We start from the raw sequence: 18,411 nt of genomic DNA, 5'->3' as shown, positions 1-18,411 counted from the left end.
TAAAAAAAATTCTACCCACAAATTAATAATACACTACATGTTAACTAAATTGAATTTAAATAAAAAATTAAAACCATCAGACCAATGAGTCAGGTTTCCTGAGACCTCATCTAGCAGAGCTTTCTTGGATGTAGCGTCATAAACTATTAAAACATGACTTCAATATCACACTGCCTGGGCTGGAATCTAGGTACACCATGGACTGGCTGTATAACCTAGGCAAGTTGATTTAACACCTACATTTGGTTCCCTTAACTGAAAAATGGGTGTGATCATACTTAGCATTCTCCTTCCAGGGCTGTTGTAAGGAGTAAGAGGGGATATAATTAACACATATTTGCTATTATTAAGATCATGAATAGAAATCTTTAGACCATTCAGATTTCACATGAAAAGCCTTCAGTGATTTTTTCTCTTATTGTCATTGGAAAATAAAAATATGGAGGGAAGAAAGAAGAAAATTACGAAAAAAGGGAGAATTTTTTAAAAAAAATAATCATTTGCAAAAAACTTGGCAGCTACCTGGAGACAGGTATAACAGGTAAAGTTCCCTAGATCAAATGTCTCAGAGGTATCAACATTCACCAAATCTATATTTAGGTGCCCATATGTTACTACTGGCCAGAGTTACCCAAAAATACAGATATTTCAGTGCGCACGGCAGCAATTTTCAGAAAGATTTCCCTTTTAGGAGAGGGAGATGCTACAAAGCTTAACCAGTTCTAAGTGATTCTGAAATATTGTATCAATTTACAGCAGAAAGGTCACTGTTGGTGAATAAACATAAGGATTCTGTTCTGTGTCTGGGATTTAGCAGACTAACCCCCACTAATGTTAATGGGGCCATGCTGCCAAATCCCCAACCATCACCCTCGATATTTGCTCCAATCCCTTACTGTTTGAGATTGAAATGTGTTTTCCAAATCAAAGCTGATCCTGAAATGGGATCTCTGCATCGTCAGACAGAAACAGTGTGGCTGATGCCTGGGGACCTGGAAGTGCTTAAAATGATGACATTAAGGAGTATTGTTGAAAGGGAGGGGCCCTTCACATAGTCTACCTGATTCACTGTGGCGCTCTCTGTTTGGTGTATAATACAGTTTGCTCATTTCCCAAACCCACCTCCCACTACTTCTCTGTGAAATCCAGGCAAAAACAAAATCCCCCAGTCCTCCACATATATCCTCAAGCTTCTCTGCCAGAGGAGAACATTTATATTGGTCCCTACCTACTTCTCTCTTCTTCCAGGAGACCCATTACAGTGTCATCTTGGTGAAGTTTTTCTGCTCCACACCCCCTACCCAAACACACACACACACACACACACACACACACACACACACACACTGGATGTGATGTCTCCCTCCTTGGATCTCAGAATACTTTGAGCCTTGAGTAAGGCACAGTTCAAACTCTGTCTCATGAAGTTGTCGCATTTTGCTCAGGTAGGCTGCAGGTCCTGTGAGGGTAGGAAGTGCACCACACCTGTCTATATGTCCTTTAACATCTGGTCCAGGCCCTTGCGCACCCTTAAAGTTCAAGAAAGCACTGAATTGGATTGAATAACTTTCTATTGCTTGTTGGTTTTGGAGATTGGGACTTTCAAGGAAGGGGTTGGGAACTTGGGATTTGGAGTGTAATTATAGAGAATAGATCCTTTATTTATTAAGTTAAATAAAGATGTTTGAGAGAGCATCCATGGTCTTTGGAGCCAGAGAGAACCGGTCCATTCTACACGACTCCATCTGCCACGGTTGTCAGAGACTTAGAACACTGGCCTGGGTGAATAATGGATCTGATTCACAACAGTAATGCACTGATACTTGGCATCCGTGTCCCTCAGAGATCTCCAGATTTATGCACTGACCTTGCCTACAGCCCTCAAGGCTCAAAGCTGAGTACATTTTAGCCACAACTACTCATTTGGGTTTGGTTCCACCAGGTCGATCTAGCTGGTGTGCAATAATCTTCTAAATGAACATAGGCTTTGAGTGGTGACAGAGCTGGCTGGCCATGCCTGCCCGAATATCAGAGCCCTAGCTGAGACAGGACTGACGATTTACCCTTTGTCTGCTCGAATTTTAATTGCTTCCATCAAAGCTGCAGGAGATCTGGAATTAGCTCAGGCAAAGGATAGTCTGTGCTCACTCTTTCTACTTTCTCACAGCCCACTCACTCACCAAATCTAATGGAGTTTCTCGAGGCTTTTATCTAGCTTTTATTTAGCTATTTTATAAATTGAATTGAAGGAATAGCAGATCTTCTTCCTGGAGATTCTGCCCCCCTTAACTTTATGATACCACTTTGCAACTATCTTCTGCTAGCCAGCTCTATTCTGACCTCCATCCTGGGCTCCTTCTCCTCTGTTGACTCCAGGATTTACCCTCAGTCAGGCCCTCTCATGACCATGGCCACTGCTTCCACTCCAGAAGACTTGAGAATTGTTGTTAGTCTTCCATCTATAACTTTTCCTCACTAACTTCACATACAACATAAACAAGGGCGGCTCTGTTGGGAGAACCTCATACTGCCCTTTTCCTCCCTTCCTAATTTCCCCTCCAAATATCTGATTCTCATCATTTTATGCTCAAGTCTCTAAGTTGTTTTCAGCCCTGAACACGCATTAGAATCCCCTGGGTATGGAAAATAAAAAAAATCTTCATGGCTAGGCTCCTGCATTGGAGATTTTAATCCAGGTGGTCAGGAATGGACCAAAGGCATTGGTTTTTTTTTAAAATACTAGTTTCCCATTATTATTGACATAAATTTTCATCTTTTTGTTGGAGATGTAGCTTCAACAGCCCTTCTCAAGAGCCGAGGCAGGTTATTATTATCTCCAGGCTTCCAGGCCCTGGAACAGGAGCTCAATGGCCGTTTATTGTCTTAAATGAGGTATCCACACGTCTTGGTTTGCTCAGGACAGATCCAGTTTACACCCATTGTCTGGCTTGCCATTCAATCAGCTATCCTGCCCCTTTTCCTTCTCTAAGGTATCCCTTTTTGTGCAATAAATTATACAGCCCCTCTAACCATAAGGGTACCTAGAAGTTTGAAAACACTTAGTATTATAGGCTGAATTGTGTTCCCCCAGGTCAGAATGTGACTGTATTTTGAGATAGGGCCTTTCAAGAGGTGATTAAGTTAAAATGAGGCCATTGGGGTCTGCCCTCATCTAATCTGACTAGTGTCCTCATAAGACGAGAAAATTTAGACCCACAGAGAGACATCAGGGATTCACCCATGTGCATTGAGGAAGGACCATGTGATGCAAAAATACACAACAAGGGGGCCACCTGCAAACCAAGGACAGAGGCCTTTGGAAAAAATCAAACCTGTTGATACCTTGATCTTGGACATCTAGCCTCTCAGAACTGTGAGAAAATACATTTTTGTTATCTGAGCCATCGAGTCTATAATATTTTGTTATGGTAGCAGCAGCAATAAATAAACAAAAAACCCACCAAAACAACAAACAAAAAAACACACTTGGCAAAATATAAAGAAAGTAAAACCAATCTAAATACCATTTCTTAAATATTCCAATCCTCCAAGATGAATGATCATACCATTTTCCAAGAAACCCACTGTATTGATTTTAGATTATTGGGGTTCTTCAACCACATCATAAAGGACTTGACTTCATGTCTTCACAGGATGTTTTTAGTTTTCATACACTCTGAGTCTATAAGACCGTTCCCAGATGGAAGACTGACAATAAATGTCACATACGGCTGCCGTGTGTAAGGCCCAGTTCCTACCATCAAGGAGCCACATACTGATTGAGAAGTGTCTCATCTCCATGCAGCTCTTAACACTGACTTTTATGAAGGCTCAGTGCAAGGTCACTAAGCCAGCCTGGAGAAGAGTTTAGTACGGGTTCCTGTGTAAGTGGACACCCAAGCTGGTTTTTAATGGGTGAACAGGAACATTCAGTGAAAGTAGGTGGTGGGACAAGTATTCCCTGCAGAAGGAACAGTCTTAGAAAAAAAAAAGGCAGGGTCTCTTGGGTGGTTCAGTCAGTGAACTGACTGACTCTTGATTGCAGCTCAGGTCATGATCTCGGGGTCATGAGATCAAGCCCAGCATCAAGCCCCGATTGGGGCTCCTCTCCGGGCATGGAGCCTGCTTGGGGTTCTCTCTCTCCCTCTCCCTTTGCCCCAACCCGCCTCCTCAGCTCCCCCCCACCCCGTGCTCACTCTCTCTCTCAAAAAAAAAAAAAAAAAAAAAGGGAGAGGTAAAGGAGAAACCATGTTCTTTCTGGTCCTTTTCTAACTTCCTGCACCCTCAATTTTAAATATAGTCCTTTGTCTCTGTCCTCAGAGGCTAGAGAGTGCAGCTGTTATCCCTCATTTTTTTAATCCTTTAAATATCTGAGATTTAAAAATTATAAATTCTGAATTTTTCAGCTTTTCTTTTCCCAGACTAAATAACTTCAGTCTGTCCAGGGTATTCTCCAAATTTTTAAATCCAGTTCATACATTGGCACCCATTATCCCTACCAACGTGCGCATTAGTGTGCGCGTGCGCGTGCATGCCTCCGCACGCACACACACACACACTCTCTCATACACAGGCCAAAAGGGCCTGCAGTTCACCAAAAGGCTCTTAAATCTAAGAGAATATATTGGTGCTGTCCTCTCACAAAGTACATCTAGATTAAGGTCACATCCATCACACAGCTATGTGAACCATCAAATCATCAGTATATTTTCTTCATTAAGTAGAAAGCAACAGAATCAAACTGACATACATCAGTCATTCTGAGGGATGACTCTATATGCCCAGAGGAAGTTGTATTCCCCACCCCCAACTTCTGACAAGTGAATTAATAATCTTTCCATTTGTGGGTGTTTGGAAACATCAAAGAACTGAAATAGATCAGCCCCACTGATACACTATCGTTCTTCTAATCTTATATCACAGCATAAATACAACAGCCCTTGTTTTCCACACAGATTCCTACTTCTTTCACACCCAAGCATATGCTAAGAGCTCTCAAACAACACTCTTCCTCTATCTCTGGGAGGTGTCTTAAAACATTTTTAGCTCACCAAACAGAAAACAGAGGAGGATCTGTTTCTTTACTCAAGGATAATCATTTTCAACTGCCTATTTATACTACAGATGGAAACCTATAGGTTGAAATAAACATATTTTCATTCTAAAATTGGCATCTGCTCTGCTATCATTAAAGGGTGCCACAATTGTATTTGGAAAACAATCATCCAGGAAATTCCATGTTGCTTCACAATGTTCAGACCAAGTGCTCACTGGAATAAGGTGAATAGCATTAAAGTACTGGAGGAAGAACATTAGCCTACTGAGCTAATGGGACCACATGTAGAGAGAAGATGCCAAAAATCATAGTGAAATGTGTGACTAAAAAGCAATATCTTATGACCTATAAGCAGAGGATCAGTGTCCTTTGAAAGAACCCAACAAGAAATGATTGACTGAAAGTCTAAAACGGTGCTGTATAAGACAGTAGCAACTAACCATATATGACTATTTAAATTAATTAAGATTAAATAAAGTGAGAAATTCAGTCCATCAGTTATACTAGCCACACTTTAAGAGCTCAATAGCCACATGTAGCTAGTTGTTCCCATATTGAGCAACACAGAGTAGAAATTTCCATCATTTCACAAATTTATATTGGGCAGTGCTGGTCTAGAACGTTCTGTTTGACTATGATGTTAGCATCATTTTAACCATCAGGCCTTAAAGAGATGATGGGGAGCACAGCATACCTGCCAGATGTGACAAGCCATGGCAGAAAATAACTATGGAGAGGAAAAAAATATTCTACTCCTGGAATGAGCTAATAGGATAGAGTATCGGCATTTTATTACAAGAAAGATCCCTAGACAAGCAGAGAAATCTTGGGCTACAATGGAAAGGACTTAGTAAATACTACTATCTGAATGTCTCATCACACTCTTCTAAGCATTCCAAAATGTACCAGCCTCTTCTCATGTGTTAGTGGCTGATTGGACTTTATCGGTCATCCATTCCTCACTTCCTGCCCCCGATGTTCTGCTCTTTTGAACATGCAACAAAACATTTGTGAACATGTATTTAAATAAATAGAAACCCCAATCAAAATAGAAAAATGCAGACTCTTCCCAGGTTACAAAAAAAGGCAAGAACTTTATTTTAAACAAATCCTCAGTTGTGTGTTACATCATGTCCATACCTAAATCAAAAATCATAAATGATAACGCAAAGGAAATAGAGGGCTTCATAAAAGCAATTATCCAAATATTATTCTTGGCCAATGCTTGAACTAAATACACAGTGGATGTGAAAGGTAGTGTATGGCACTTAAATAAATAAGAGCAAAGAGAAGGAAACATATTCACAGTCCGAAGAAATAGGTTTTTGAACCTTTGGTATATGTCTCAAATAAACATCAGTAAACACACGTTAGCCAATAGTGTTTCATTCCAGGTTTCTCAAGCTAGGGCTCGTGTGTGTGTTGCAGAAATAACTGATAAAATAATAAATTGGGATTCACATGGGCTGATTAAGGTCTCTGGTGTGAGCACACAGGTAAATTCAAACCATGGCAAAATGAAGTGCAGCTGTGTTGCAGAATGAAACTATGTAAGAAAATGAGTGAAATACACCAGTTAGAAATTCTGTGGCTCAAGTAGACACCCTTGATATTAACAACAGCGACAAAATATTTTTAATGCTAGCCAAAGTCCACAAGCTGGAAGGCAGAAATATCCCAAAGCTCATAACCACATGCCTAACAGTGCAACAACCATTTCACAGAAGTGTTATAGCTGCATATTGCAATCCCCTCCCTCCCACCCAACCCCTGCCCCTAAGAAACAGCACCAGTGCAGTTTGAGTTAGAAAATTGGAAATACTGAGACATTCCGAAGGTTTTCATAATGACTAAGGGCTAGTCAGATGGAGCTTTAATGCAAACCTCTGCCATGGCCATTCTCCAAAAAGCACCCCCTGTAATTCCCTCTAGCTTGCAGATAAACCATATTAGGTCTACTGTAAGGCCAGATTCAGAAAAAAAAAGCTGGCATGCTATCCTGGGTTGAGGGAGAGGGGCATGCTGACGGGGTAGGTACATGGAAGATGCCTCAAGGATGTTTGTCCTGCAGCCCGGGATGAAGGGTTGTGTTGAGATAGGTCACAAATTTTGTACCAATGAAGTATTTGTCTCACACCGTTCACCAGGATATAGAGCTCAGCAGAGCTAAGTCCTACTTGGTAGCTGTTCAAGTACACTGTTATTAGGATCAGACTGGGCCATAAATGAAGAGGGCCCAAAGAAGCCCCACTCATCCTTCTCCTCACTCTAACCTGATGGTTTCTGTTGGAACCAATGGTGTGACGTGTGGTAATGGTTCTACTTTCTCTCCTCTCCCATTGATGCAAGGTCTTCTCTTATCCAGTCTTGTCCTACATCTCAATAGTAAATGAGGGCAGATGCAGTCACTCTCTGAGCAGTCATCTGCCTCGGGGCTCCTTTTCATTCCCCAGGCCTTCCCCAAACCTGCCCCTTCACACATAGGCGGAGTCACTGGACTGAGTCCTGCCAAAATTGGGAACACTGACTCGGGGCAGGTCCTTGTTGCGGATCTCATAGACGGACTTCCTCTTGGCCTGGGCCCCTCGCACAGCCAGCTTGATCTTGCGCCATCCTAGGTGGTTGAGTTCCGCCAGGTTGAGCACAACACAGATGCCACTCACAGCAAACATGAACACGAGAAAGACAGTCTTCTCGGTAGGCCGGGACACGTAACATTCCACCTCCTTGATGCAGGGGTAACGGTCACACTCATACAACCCTGGGACACTGAAGCCATAGAGAAAGTACTGGCCCACCAGAAACCCAATCTCCAGGGCATTTCTGAACACCACTTGGATAATATAGAAGCGGGAGATGCCTTCCTGCCTTCGGAGCTTGGATCGCGCTGCAGTGCGCAGCCCTGATGGGTGTGGGGTCAGCTCCTTAACCTCTAAACAATCGGGCTCTGTCTCCTTGCTGGTGTTCTCTGTGTTCTGCAGCACCCCATTGACAATGGCATTTTGCAACTTCTTATCTTCTCGTTTGCCACCACCACTGACTCCACTCACAGTTCCTCCAGGACCCCCCATGGACTCAGGGGGTTCCCTGTCCAGGGCTAGGAAGACTGTAGAGTAGCGGCGTTCTCGCTGCTTAGCAGACTGGTGCACAGAGTAGGTGATGAAGCAGAGACTGGGGGTACACACCATTATGATCTGGAAGACCCAGTAACGAATGTGGGAGATAGGGAAGGCGCGGTCATAGCAGGCCTGGTTACAGCCGGGCTGCAGGGTGTTGCACACAAACATGGTCTGCTCATCATCGTACACCGTCTCCCCCACAATGGCCACAATGAGGATCCGGAAGATCACCACCACAGTCAACAGGATCCTGAGCAGGGGAAGAGGGAGGGAGAAAGGTTCTCAAGGGCTGAGTCACTGACTTAGGAAACCCCTGTTCCTCCTTTCCCTGCTCCTTATGTTTGCCAGTCCTTTGACTGGGGAGCTGTCCATCCCTGTGTGGTACTGAGCTGGGAATCTAGGAAATATTTTTTGCTGGTAGACTGAAAACACTTCATATTACAAGGGTCTCAAGTGTATATACCTCCATACACTGGACATGGTGTATTGCAACAGATAGATTTCATCTGTATACATGGAATGTACGGAGGCAAAAGACACACACCTTCACTCTGGATATGGCAAATGCACATGGAATATCTGAACAGAGTACATGTTTCAAAGTTATACACAGAGTGTGCATATAACTATCCCAAGTGGATGTTTACTTTACCCTCAGTATAAATATTGAACTTAATGCTTTATGTAAACAGATAGCTATGAATATCTATCCACATATATACATAGATATATATATAGTGTATATACATATGAATATATGTGTCTTTATATATAAAGACACAAAAGTATCAATTGGGAGTGGGCGTTTCTGATACTGTAAGTTTTAACAGCCAAATCAGTTTAGTTTAATAAATATTTTGGGGGGAAAGATACATCTGCTCCGAAGAGCAAATCCATCTCCCCATTTGCCCTTCTCTGTCCAAACACAACCCTGCCTTCCTTGTAGATTCTATTTAGGGAACCGGATGGAGATAGGCTCTGACTCCGGAGAGTGGGGGTACCACGACTGAGCCAACAACTCCTTTTCTAAGGGGAGAAGGATCAACCCCCCGGTGGTGCTTCAGCGGGAAGGGATGGAGAGCTGATCAGGAGCAGCTGGGGGAGGGGGACATCACTGGACACGGGGTGCACAATTAAACAGGGACACAAGCGCACAGACGGAAGAGGATGGGAAGAGGGCAGTGGATGGGCTGGGGGCTGTCGGGGCTCGGTCGGGACGTGAGAAGGCACTCCCGGGGGTCGCCCGACGGGTCCCGCTGACGGCCGGCTCAGCGCCCTTACCTCCCGATCATAGTGGAGTGCTGCTGCACCGCGGCTTCCAGCAGCCTCTCCAAGATGGTCCATTCCCCCATCGCTGTGCATCCGGAGGCAGCAGACAAAGACTGGGCAGCACCGGGCACGTTCCCGCTCCTGGCCCCTCCCTGGGCCGCACCTCCCGACTGGGAGCGCTTGACCCCGGATCAAAGAAGCAAACAAATTAAAAAAAAAAAAATCCAAGAATCCCCTCTCCCTTTTATTGCACTTAAAAGAGGGAAATGAGGAAAGAAATCGTAGCGCTCCCCGACCGATGGGGCAGCTGGCGCGGTCGCGAGAGCGGGCACAACCTCCCGTGCCGTCCCGGGATCAGGTGCGGAGCCCGCGGATGCCCGGGAGAGGGGCGGGGCGGGGGTGGCAGCGTGCAGGTCCGCGAGCTCTCGCCCGCCCGAGAGAGATCTCACCCCCGGGGTTGGGGGCCAGGGAAGGGTCCGGGCACCAGCCCCCGCGCCTGGCACTTCAGCGGGCACCGGGCGCCCCTGGACTGCCGCCTGCGAGGCCCGGGCGGAGCGAGCGGAGCTGGCTGACGGGCTCGGGAATCCGCGGCCGCCGCCTCTAATCCGCCCTTAAGTAGTCTCTGCCTGCGTCACGCCAGGTCGGCGGAGGGGAGCCGAGCGCGGCGTGCGGCTGTGGCTGCGCGCTGGAGCCCGAGGGGCAGGGGACGCGCGCGCGGGGAGAGGGGGGCGACCTCGGGAGGAAGGATCTCAGCGCCCCTCGGGGCTTCTCGAGGCGCACAGGTAACCTCACCTGACCGCCAGTGCCCTGCAGGAGGACGGGCAGCCGGGAGCAGACGCGTGGGTGAGTGGGGAGGAGCGGGAGTAGGTCGTGTGGCCTCCCTACGTGCGTCCCTCACCTTTTTGCTCTTTGTCTTCGGGGAGACCACTAAAATTCCCTCTCTAAATGGGGATGCTGGTTGGGGGAAGGTGAGTGGGAGCGACGGTAGGACACTTTTAAATCTCCGTTAGAGAGGACTGAGTGGCGGAGAATGAGCCTGCAGTTCGGTGCCTCCGTGGGTCCGATGCTGGGGTGAGGAAGGCTGAGGAGAGTCCATTTAGGCCAAAGCTTAAATGCAGGTGGGAAGCTGCTTCTGAGGAAGGGGTCTGGACACAACAAGTCTATACCTAGGAAGTGCCTCGCGTGAGCAGGTGGGTGGCCACGATTTAAGGTCTGGTTTCTCCCAGCACAAACGCAGATGCTCTGCTATTTAAAAAAAAAAAAAAAAAAATCTATTTATTTGTTTGTTTATGTGTTTATTATTTGCTAATGGGGGTACTTCTCAGGTTAACCTTGGTCTGAATCTGAATTTAAGGAGGCCCAGTACTCTACTATCAGAAACAAAACCGCTGACAATCTCAGCCCATCTTCACTTCGCTTATCTGGTCTTGGCTTTCTCCTCTCAACCAACAGATCCTGGTTTCTGTCTTTAAATTTACATTTTGTTGTCCGTTCTATCCAGAGCAACTGCTTAATTGGTTGCTACAAAATAGAAACAATCACACCAGGCTGCTAATTAGCTCAGGGGTCAGTATAGGGAGACACAGTAGTTGGGAGTGATTCATATAAATGTACCCAAAGCAAAATGGGTAAGTGGCTGTCAGCCTTTGAAAAACACAACTTTGTAAAAGGGTGGCTCACTCATTCTAGGAGCCTTCATTATCCACAAGGATCATAGCACATAAGTGTATTACATAAATCACACCATGATGAGCTTTCAGTTCTAGAGCAAAGGTGTTTGGGTAGCAGGTGGCCCAGGGACTGGGAGGAAGGGTACCAGGCATGGGCTCGAGTCCACTCACACTGCACTTTTGTGTTAAATGACTTTCAAGGCACAACTCAATATTCAGTGCAAGAGGGATGAGAGAGATTTCTCCTAGGCCAGACACCTTTACCCCAAGGAAGCAGTTTTTCACTGCAGAGAAGTAAAAGAGTCTACTAAAACTGGGAAGGGTTTAGGGTATAAGTGGAACATTAGGGTTAAGGCAGGTGCTCCTTCTTTCCTGCTGGGCAGAGAAGAGACACAAAGATAAGGCTGGATGTATATCCTATTATCCAGTCCGCTTCCAGATGGAATGGTGATCCCCCGGCTCAGACTTCGGGTTTTCTCAGACTTCCCTCCTGCTTCCTTAGACCCTGGCTCCCTGTATTCTTTCCTTTGGCAGACAGTTTTGGAGTAAAGTATCTTAGACAGGGGTGAATGAGTGAGACAGTCCCATAGGAAATCTGTCTAACATCTTCAAATGTCCTAAAATAAGCTGCACGACTCAAAATCATTATGTTCTATACATGTGGTTTTACCAAACCCCTGAAGATGATGATCCTAAGGCCATAGAATGCAGGAAATACATTTTAAATATTCTTACAATGCAATTTTCAAACACTAAGTTATGACTACATCAGTTGGTTATTTTAAAATAGTTTAATATGTCATATAGATTCAACATGGTAACACACATATAAACACACAAAAACATCTACACGTAGAACCCATATTTTAAAAGACTCATCTGTTAGATTTGGTAGCCTGTTTTTATATGAAAACCTTCTCACCTCCACACCTTGAAAACAATGAACTGTTTTATTTTTTAAAAAGTACTTATCTATTCATTTGAGAGAGAGAGAGAGAGAATGCGAGTGGAGAGGAGTGGAGGGAAAGGGAGAGAGAGAGAACCCCCAAGAAGACCCCCAGCTGAAGGGGGAGCCCATCGTGGAGCCGATCCCAGGACCCTGAGATCATGACCGGAGCTGAAATCAAGAGCTGGACACCCAACCAACCGAGCCACCCAGGTGCCCGGAGCTGTTTTATTTTTTTAAAATCACTCGTAAGTTGTTTTACTTCCTATGTTGTATTTCCTTTTCTGAGCCTGATCAACGCCACATTCAATTAGTAATTTGCCCCGAGAGTGCTGCATTAAATATGGAGCGGTTCTATGCAGTGCCGGACACTTCTGAATTTCCTCAGAGCGTTATCTCATCCAGCTGATTCTCACTGTCTCAATTACCCTCTGAGCAAAGATCCCCATTTAAGTCAACTGGGAATTTTGTTCCTTTGGCTCTTATTTAAAACTCATCTTCCTCTACAAAAGTCATGGTTTTAGATGAAAAACGATGGAGCTCATAGAATAAACCTTCTTGTACATTAGACCATTTGGGGGATATGCATTAAAATAACAGACACTGGAGTCCACCCCAAATCTGCTACATTAAAATCTACGGAAGTGAGGTTTAAGTACCTGCATTTTAATTTAATTCTTGCCAGTGACTCTGATAACAATAACAAGTTGAGAATTCTTGTTTCTGTATTAGGGCAGAGAGGGTCCTAGAAATCAGGAGATCCTATCACCTGTTTCACAGATGTTAAAATTGACCCCCAGATTAGGTGGATTGCTTAAAGTTATACAAGTAAGGAAAAAACTATGAAGAAAGTGCTATTTAAGAGTCCTAGAGGAGAAGACCAAATAATTTCAAAGGATGGAAGATATGATCTTTGAAGAAGAAAAAGGGAATGAAACTGGTTTGGGTCATGGGGACATACCAACCAGTACATATATAAAGGAAAGTAATACCTGGATTGTTGGCTTTGCAAAGGCCAATGTCTTACTAAACAGTAATTTCCATTAATAGAACAGGAAAAATATTCTCTACAATTAGTGGAGAAAACTGTAAAGGCACATAGCAAAGGGCATGAATATTCTAATATAAGGAGAGAATAGAGAGTTACTGACAATGATTCATTTTACTACATGGGTGTATCTGGATTTGCTCTTAATCTTATATGTGCTTAGAATTTCATTCTCTTCTTAACCACAGATTCCCAGGTGAACCTGTTAGCTTTGCAGCTTCAAACATTTGGTAAAGGAAACCCCCCTAGGCACTTTGTCGAAGGTGTAAGAAGGAAAGTGAATCTATTGGCCTCTCCTTCACTGGACTGTAAATTCTCGGGGAGCAGAAGATAACGCCTTATATAGGTCATGGTACTTTCCACAGTGTCTTTAGCATTGTGGAGACTTAAATTCAGTGAAGGAGTAGGGTGGCTACTCTGGCTGTCTATTCTCCTCAACTTGGGAAACCAGCACATTCCCTGAGTAGAGGTGGGTCCTGGCTCCCCTGTGATCATAAGTTACATTCAAACTGAGAGGAGAAAGGGGTTCCCTTTTGCTAAGGGAAAGTCCCTTCACACCTGGGGCCACCTGTGCCCCTTACTAGAAAGCTGTTTTGCTAACCACCAGCCCCCTGCTCTCACTTGGTGCTGCTTTCACTCACTGTGGTCCCATCACCCACTGCACTAACCCAGGGAATGCTGCTGAGCTTGCAAGCCTTGCGCTGCCCCATCAGAGAGGCAAGGCAGCCCAGGAGGCTGACCACAGATTCTGGGAAGCGCCAGCGTCTGTAGCCTCCAGGATTTGTGTGGCTCAGAAGGGGCTGCGTTCAGTTTGGGATTGGCTTTTGTGTTAAAGTCCTCCACATTTCATTCACAAACAGCTAAGATTAACTGAGCTTTATTTCCCCCAGTGGCCTATATACATCTGTTTCCTAATGAAACCATCAAATTTTCTTCTGAGGGGGCAAACCCAACCTGTCTTGTGAGACTTAAAAAACCTAAGTGGCCAATGAAATCTACTCCTCTTTGCTGCGAAGTGATTTCTCTCTCTCTCTCTCTCTCTTTTTTTTTTCTTTTGTGCTTCCTTACCCACATATAGGCCCCAGCCCAAATGTTTAGGGAAGTACTTCTGTTTTTGCTGTCCAGACAAAAATCACAGAGTAGTGTTTCCTGTAGGAGTAAAGCTGTCCAACCCACAGTTATAAGTAGCCCTGAATATGGTGGCTTGCTGTGTGGCTTAGGACTTCCCAGAGCCTGTTACTTTCAGAACTATTCCTCAATCTCATGGTCCCAAATGTGAAGCTGTGTCTTAGCCCCAGGAGACCATGTATCTAAATAGTGGGGAAATTGAACATCTTCTGTGTGTTAGTCCTTTGAACAAAAGGGTATATTTCCCTTTTTATTTTTATTTTTTATTTTTTTATTTTTATTTTTTTTTATTTCCCTTTTTAAAACTCACATGTACAAATTCCCCATTCCCCACCCACCCTGTATATAGAGAATATACCTATGTGTAGTAACATCTCAGGGATTAACGTAATATGACATTGTGGCCAAAGCAGATGCGTGGAATCACAGCAAATAAATTAACATCCATTTAGAATCGAATCAGCCCTGCTGACACATAATCTTTCACGTCATGTCAAGTCGTGATTCCCATTCACATCAGGAGCTTCCCAGGGGGGCTTATTAAACCTGCAGGAAGAGATTTCTTTTAAGTCAACACTACTCAAAAGTCATTCAGCTACAGTGCAGAAGAGCCTGCCTGGGGTCTGGGCACCCCCACCTTTTCACACTCTCATTGTCGCCGTCCAGCCAGCATCCCAGCCAAGCAGGATATAGCTGGACTTCCAGCTGAGTGCATTTCCAGGCTGTATAAAGGAGATGAGGAAATGACAAGGGAGATGCACGTGCGGTAGGACCGGCCCTTGGCAGATTTGTTAAACTGGGAGAATAGAAGTTAGTTCTCACATGCACCCTTCCTGCATGTCTTCCATATCATTGTGCTCCTGCTAAAAGTTGGATTCATCCTGGTGCTTCATATCCATAGTCAAGATAATTATGTGGAATTGATATTTATCCTGAAAGGAATCTTCTATAAGATCTGGTGCTTATTTTCAAGGTTATTTCTTGCTTTCATAATCATATTTGGATTCTCCTGGTTGCCTGCTATCTTGACCCTCTGAAATCAGCCAGTTTCTGTTTTTTTGCCAAGGCTCAGGCATTACCCAGCCCTGAGGCCTTTGTGATTTTCTAGCTCTTGTCTACCTAGCTGCCTTCTGATCACTTTTGGGCACCAAATCCAAGTCTGGTATGGAAAGCCTCTTGTTTCTGGACCTGGGGTGAGACTGGAAAGAAGCTATCACTCACTCATTACTCACTGCAGTATTTTGATAGTCAGCCAAGGATTTGTCAAGACCACAGACTCCCAACTTGCCCATTTGATCCAGTTCACAATCTTCGCCGACCTGCAAAATCTCACACCAAAGTTCTCTTTTTGTTATAAAATCATCAGCTCACCTTGACTATAGACAGCCTTTGGTCATACCTCCCATCCCTGGAACTCCTCTGGAATCCTCAACCTCGTGACCTTTGAGCCTCCCACCGTGTACCTCACCCACTCCCCACCCCTTACTCAACCACCATAAAGGAAAGTAATCCGATAACCAAGAGTACCAGGGTGTTAATAACTGATAACCACTTAATGTATTATCCTTCTCAGAGGAATTATCCTCATTTAACTTGCAAAGCCTGTATTCAAAGAAATGAAATTTTCTAGGTAGTTTTCCAAACATCGTACAGAAGAAGAGAACCGCTATTTGGGGGTAAGGGATGTTCTGAGCCTCCTCAAATCACACCACACAAGTACTTGCTTCTTTTATTGATCTGTAAAGTGGTCCTACTTGTGGAAATACAGGAATTACATTAACACAATGGTTCTTAAATTTTACTGTACGTTAGGATCACCTGGAGAGCTTTGGAAAAATCCCAATGCCTAGGTTGTATCCCAGACCAATTAAAGCAGCGTTTCTGGAGGGGAGCCCAATGCACTGATATTTAAAACAAAAACAAAAACAAAAACTCTCCAGGCGATTCCATATGCAGTCAGGTTTGAACACTAGTGCAATAATACCCACCACCAACTTCTTAGGCACAACAGCCCTGCGGGAGCCCAATAAAATAGGTTTTCTCCTCATGCTGGGAATGGTGCTTCTGGACATAAAGCCAGAATTTCATTCTGAAAATGTGTTCCTGTGGTTCTGTAAGTACTTAGTATAATCCATACGGGCTAAGTAGTTAGTTGCTAAACTGCAAACACCCATCTCATTTCATCTCAGTCCACTCCTGACCATCTGGTCCTCGTATTTCCAGCACAGGGCCATGTGTGTATTAATGAAATGATTGCATCCGATTACATCTTTTATTCAGAGCACAAGAAGAACAGTCCATATATTTTGTTCTCCAGCATCACTGTTTCTCTCATGATGTCAATAATTAAGTTATTCTTTCTATTGCATGCAGAGGTGGGGTGGTCTTCCATTAAAGTAAGAGTGTACATCAAATATGTTATTGTTTATAATAAAATTTCAACTTTGCTTCCTGTTATCTATAATATAGATATATCAGTCAAAAGCATAGACTTCCCCAGGTTAGATACTTAGTAGTCATCTCCATTTAAAAATGTCCTGTCATAGGGGTACCTGGGTGGCTCAGCTGGCTAAGTGTCTGAATCTCAGTTTCAGCTCAGGTCATGGTCTCAGGGTCGTGAGATTGAGCCCCGAGTTGGGCTCACGCTCAGCTCAGAGTCTGCTTGGGATTCTCTCTCTCTCCCTCTCCCTCTGCCCTTCCCCATGCTCTCATGTGTTCTCTTTCTCTCTAAAATAAATAAATAAAATCTTTTAAAAAAATAAAAATGTCACATAATTCATGTTAATAAACAAGTTGTGACAATTGGTATACAAGAGAGATCACCTAAGAGCACCAAAGAGCTGAGTTAGTTGCTGTTTTCTCTAGTTTCTCTGCAAAGGTCAGATGGTCGGAAAGCCATATGCCTGGACTGTACTTTTCTGCCACTGCTTGGTGGAGTAGGGAAAGGTCAGGGGAAGGGGACCCACTGCTTAGTCTGAATCTTTAATCACAGTCTTGCAACCAAAACTGTTCTCCTAAGGAAATTTTATAATGCCAGTTGTTCAAATAAAAAGGATGTTTTTCCATCTTGTGACATCTGAATGAACAAAAATGAATGAAGAATGGATGAGCCGATAAATAGGATGGTGCCCACTCTTTATCTACTAGTTATATTCTCTCCTACCCTTTTATGTTACTAGAGTAAACATTTAAAAATCGACAAATACATATATATACACACATACATATATGTACATTGTTACAACCAAATTCCACCAACCCATTAATATTTGATCTTTGATCTTTGTACATATAGATTCTTAGCCCAAACATTCATTTGTTTGCTCAGTGAAGATTTACTCGTTGCCCAGTACGTGCCAGGAGGATACAGTAATGAGTAAAACGATATAGTCCCTGATCTCACGGAGTTTAAAATCTAGTAGGAGAGATATATACAAATGAGTCAATAGCAATGTGTAATTTTAAAACTGTGATAAGTGCTACCAGTGGATAGCTCTGAAATATGCAGCCCCAATGTATAATGTGGCAAGGAAGGGCTGCCTTGCTTTGTGAGTAAGGGTTGGGGAGTGAAAGGCATGTTTTGCCTCAGTTCTACAGTTCAGCAAAGGCCAGAGAAAAGTTCAGGTGGAGGGTAGGGTTCTTTGGAAGAGGAAGAGGACATTAATATTCTGGAAATTCTTGTGATTTTGCCCAGTTATTTTGAATAATATTGTTTAAAGATGGCTTCGCAATCAAATGAAACTAAGGAGATCAACACTGCTGTTGATAAACAAATCCTGGGGAAAAGAACACAGATGAAAGTTGTTTTCCTGGGAGAATATAAATATACTCCAAATTTGGTGCCATAACTCAAACTATTTCTGAGAATCCTCTTTTAGAATTGTCTCCAGAACCCCTTGTTAGCATGTAAAAAGATTCTCATTACTTGAAAAAATTGCACCTCGTTTTTTACTATAAGTTGTGTGAGCCAGCCTGATTACTCAATTTATTTTCATTAGAGGCTTCTGAAAATACATATTTTAATGAATCTGAATTTAAAAGAGGGGGAAAAATGATTTGCACCTGCATCGTGTAGAGTTTCTTGGCAACTGTGAGCTGGGATTCGGGTTCCTTCTGCTTTTCCAGCATACAAGTTGGATGGTTTCCTTGTGTTATCCATAAATATCCAGTAACTT

At 43.7% G+C, this 18,411-nt stretch overlaps 1 protein-coding gene and 1 long non-coding RNA gene across 12 annotated transcripts in view; one reads left to right on the top strand and one right to left on the bottom strand.

Moving 5' to 3' along the window:
• Nucleotides 1-7,000: 7,000 nt before the first annotated feature.
• Nucleotides 7,001-10,062, bottom strand: GJD2 (gap junction protein delta 2). Its single transcript, XM_036109145.2, has 2 exons — nt 9,457-10,062; nt 7,001-8,425 (listed from the first exon to the last, which is right to left on the bottom strand). Exons 1-2 carry the CDS (start codon nt 9,525-9,527, stop codon nt 7,531-7,533), a joined length of 966 nt encoding a protein of 321 aa, XP_035965038.1. The 5' UTR covers nt 9,528-10,062; the 3' UTR covers nt 7,001-7,530.
• Nucleotides 10,063-10,083: 21 nt separating this feature from the next.
• LOC144378834 (uncharacterized) overlaps nt 10,084-18,411 on the top strand; it is a 101,439-nt gene continuing 93,111 nt past the window's right edge. For 7 of the 11 annotated variants that reach the window (XR_013440607.1, XR_013440609.1, XR_013440608.1 and 4 more), the window contains exon 1: nt 10,084-10,287. This is a non-coding gene — a long non-coding RNA (uncharacterized LOC144378834). The remainder of the gene's footprint in view (nt 10,288-18,411) is intronic. The other 4 variants (XR_013440605.1, XR_013440606.1, XR_013440612.1 and 1 more) reach the window with 3 other exon arrangements.

Source organism: Halichoerus grypus, chromosome 8 (assembly GCF_964656455.1).
Source record: "Halichoerus grypus chromosome 8, mHalGry1.hap1.1, whole genome shotgun sequence".
Classification (NCBI taxonomy): Eukaryota; Metazoa; Chordata; class Mammalia; order Carnivora; family Phocidae; genus Halichoerus; species Halichoerus grypus.
Note: the sequence above shows the minus strand (reverse complement) of the source record. Positions and strands in the feature narration are given on the sequence as shown.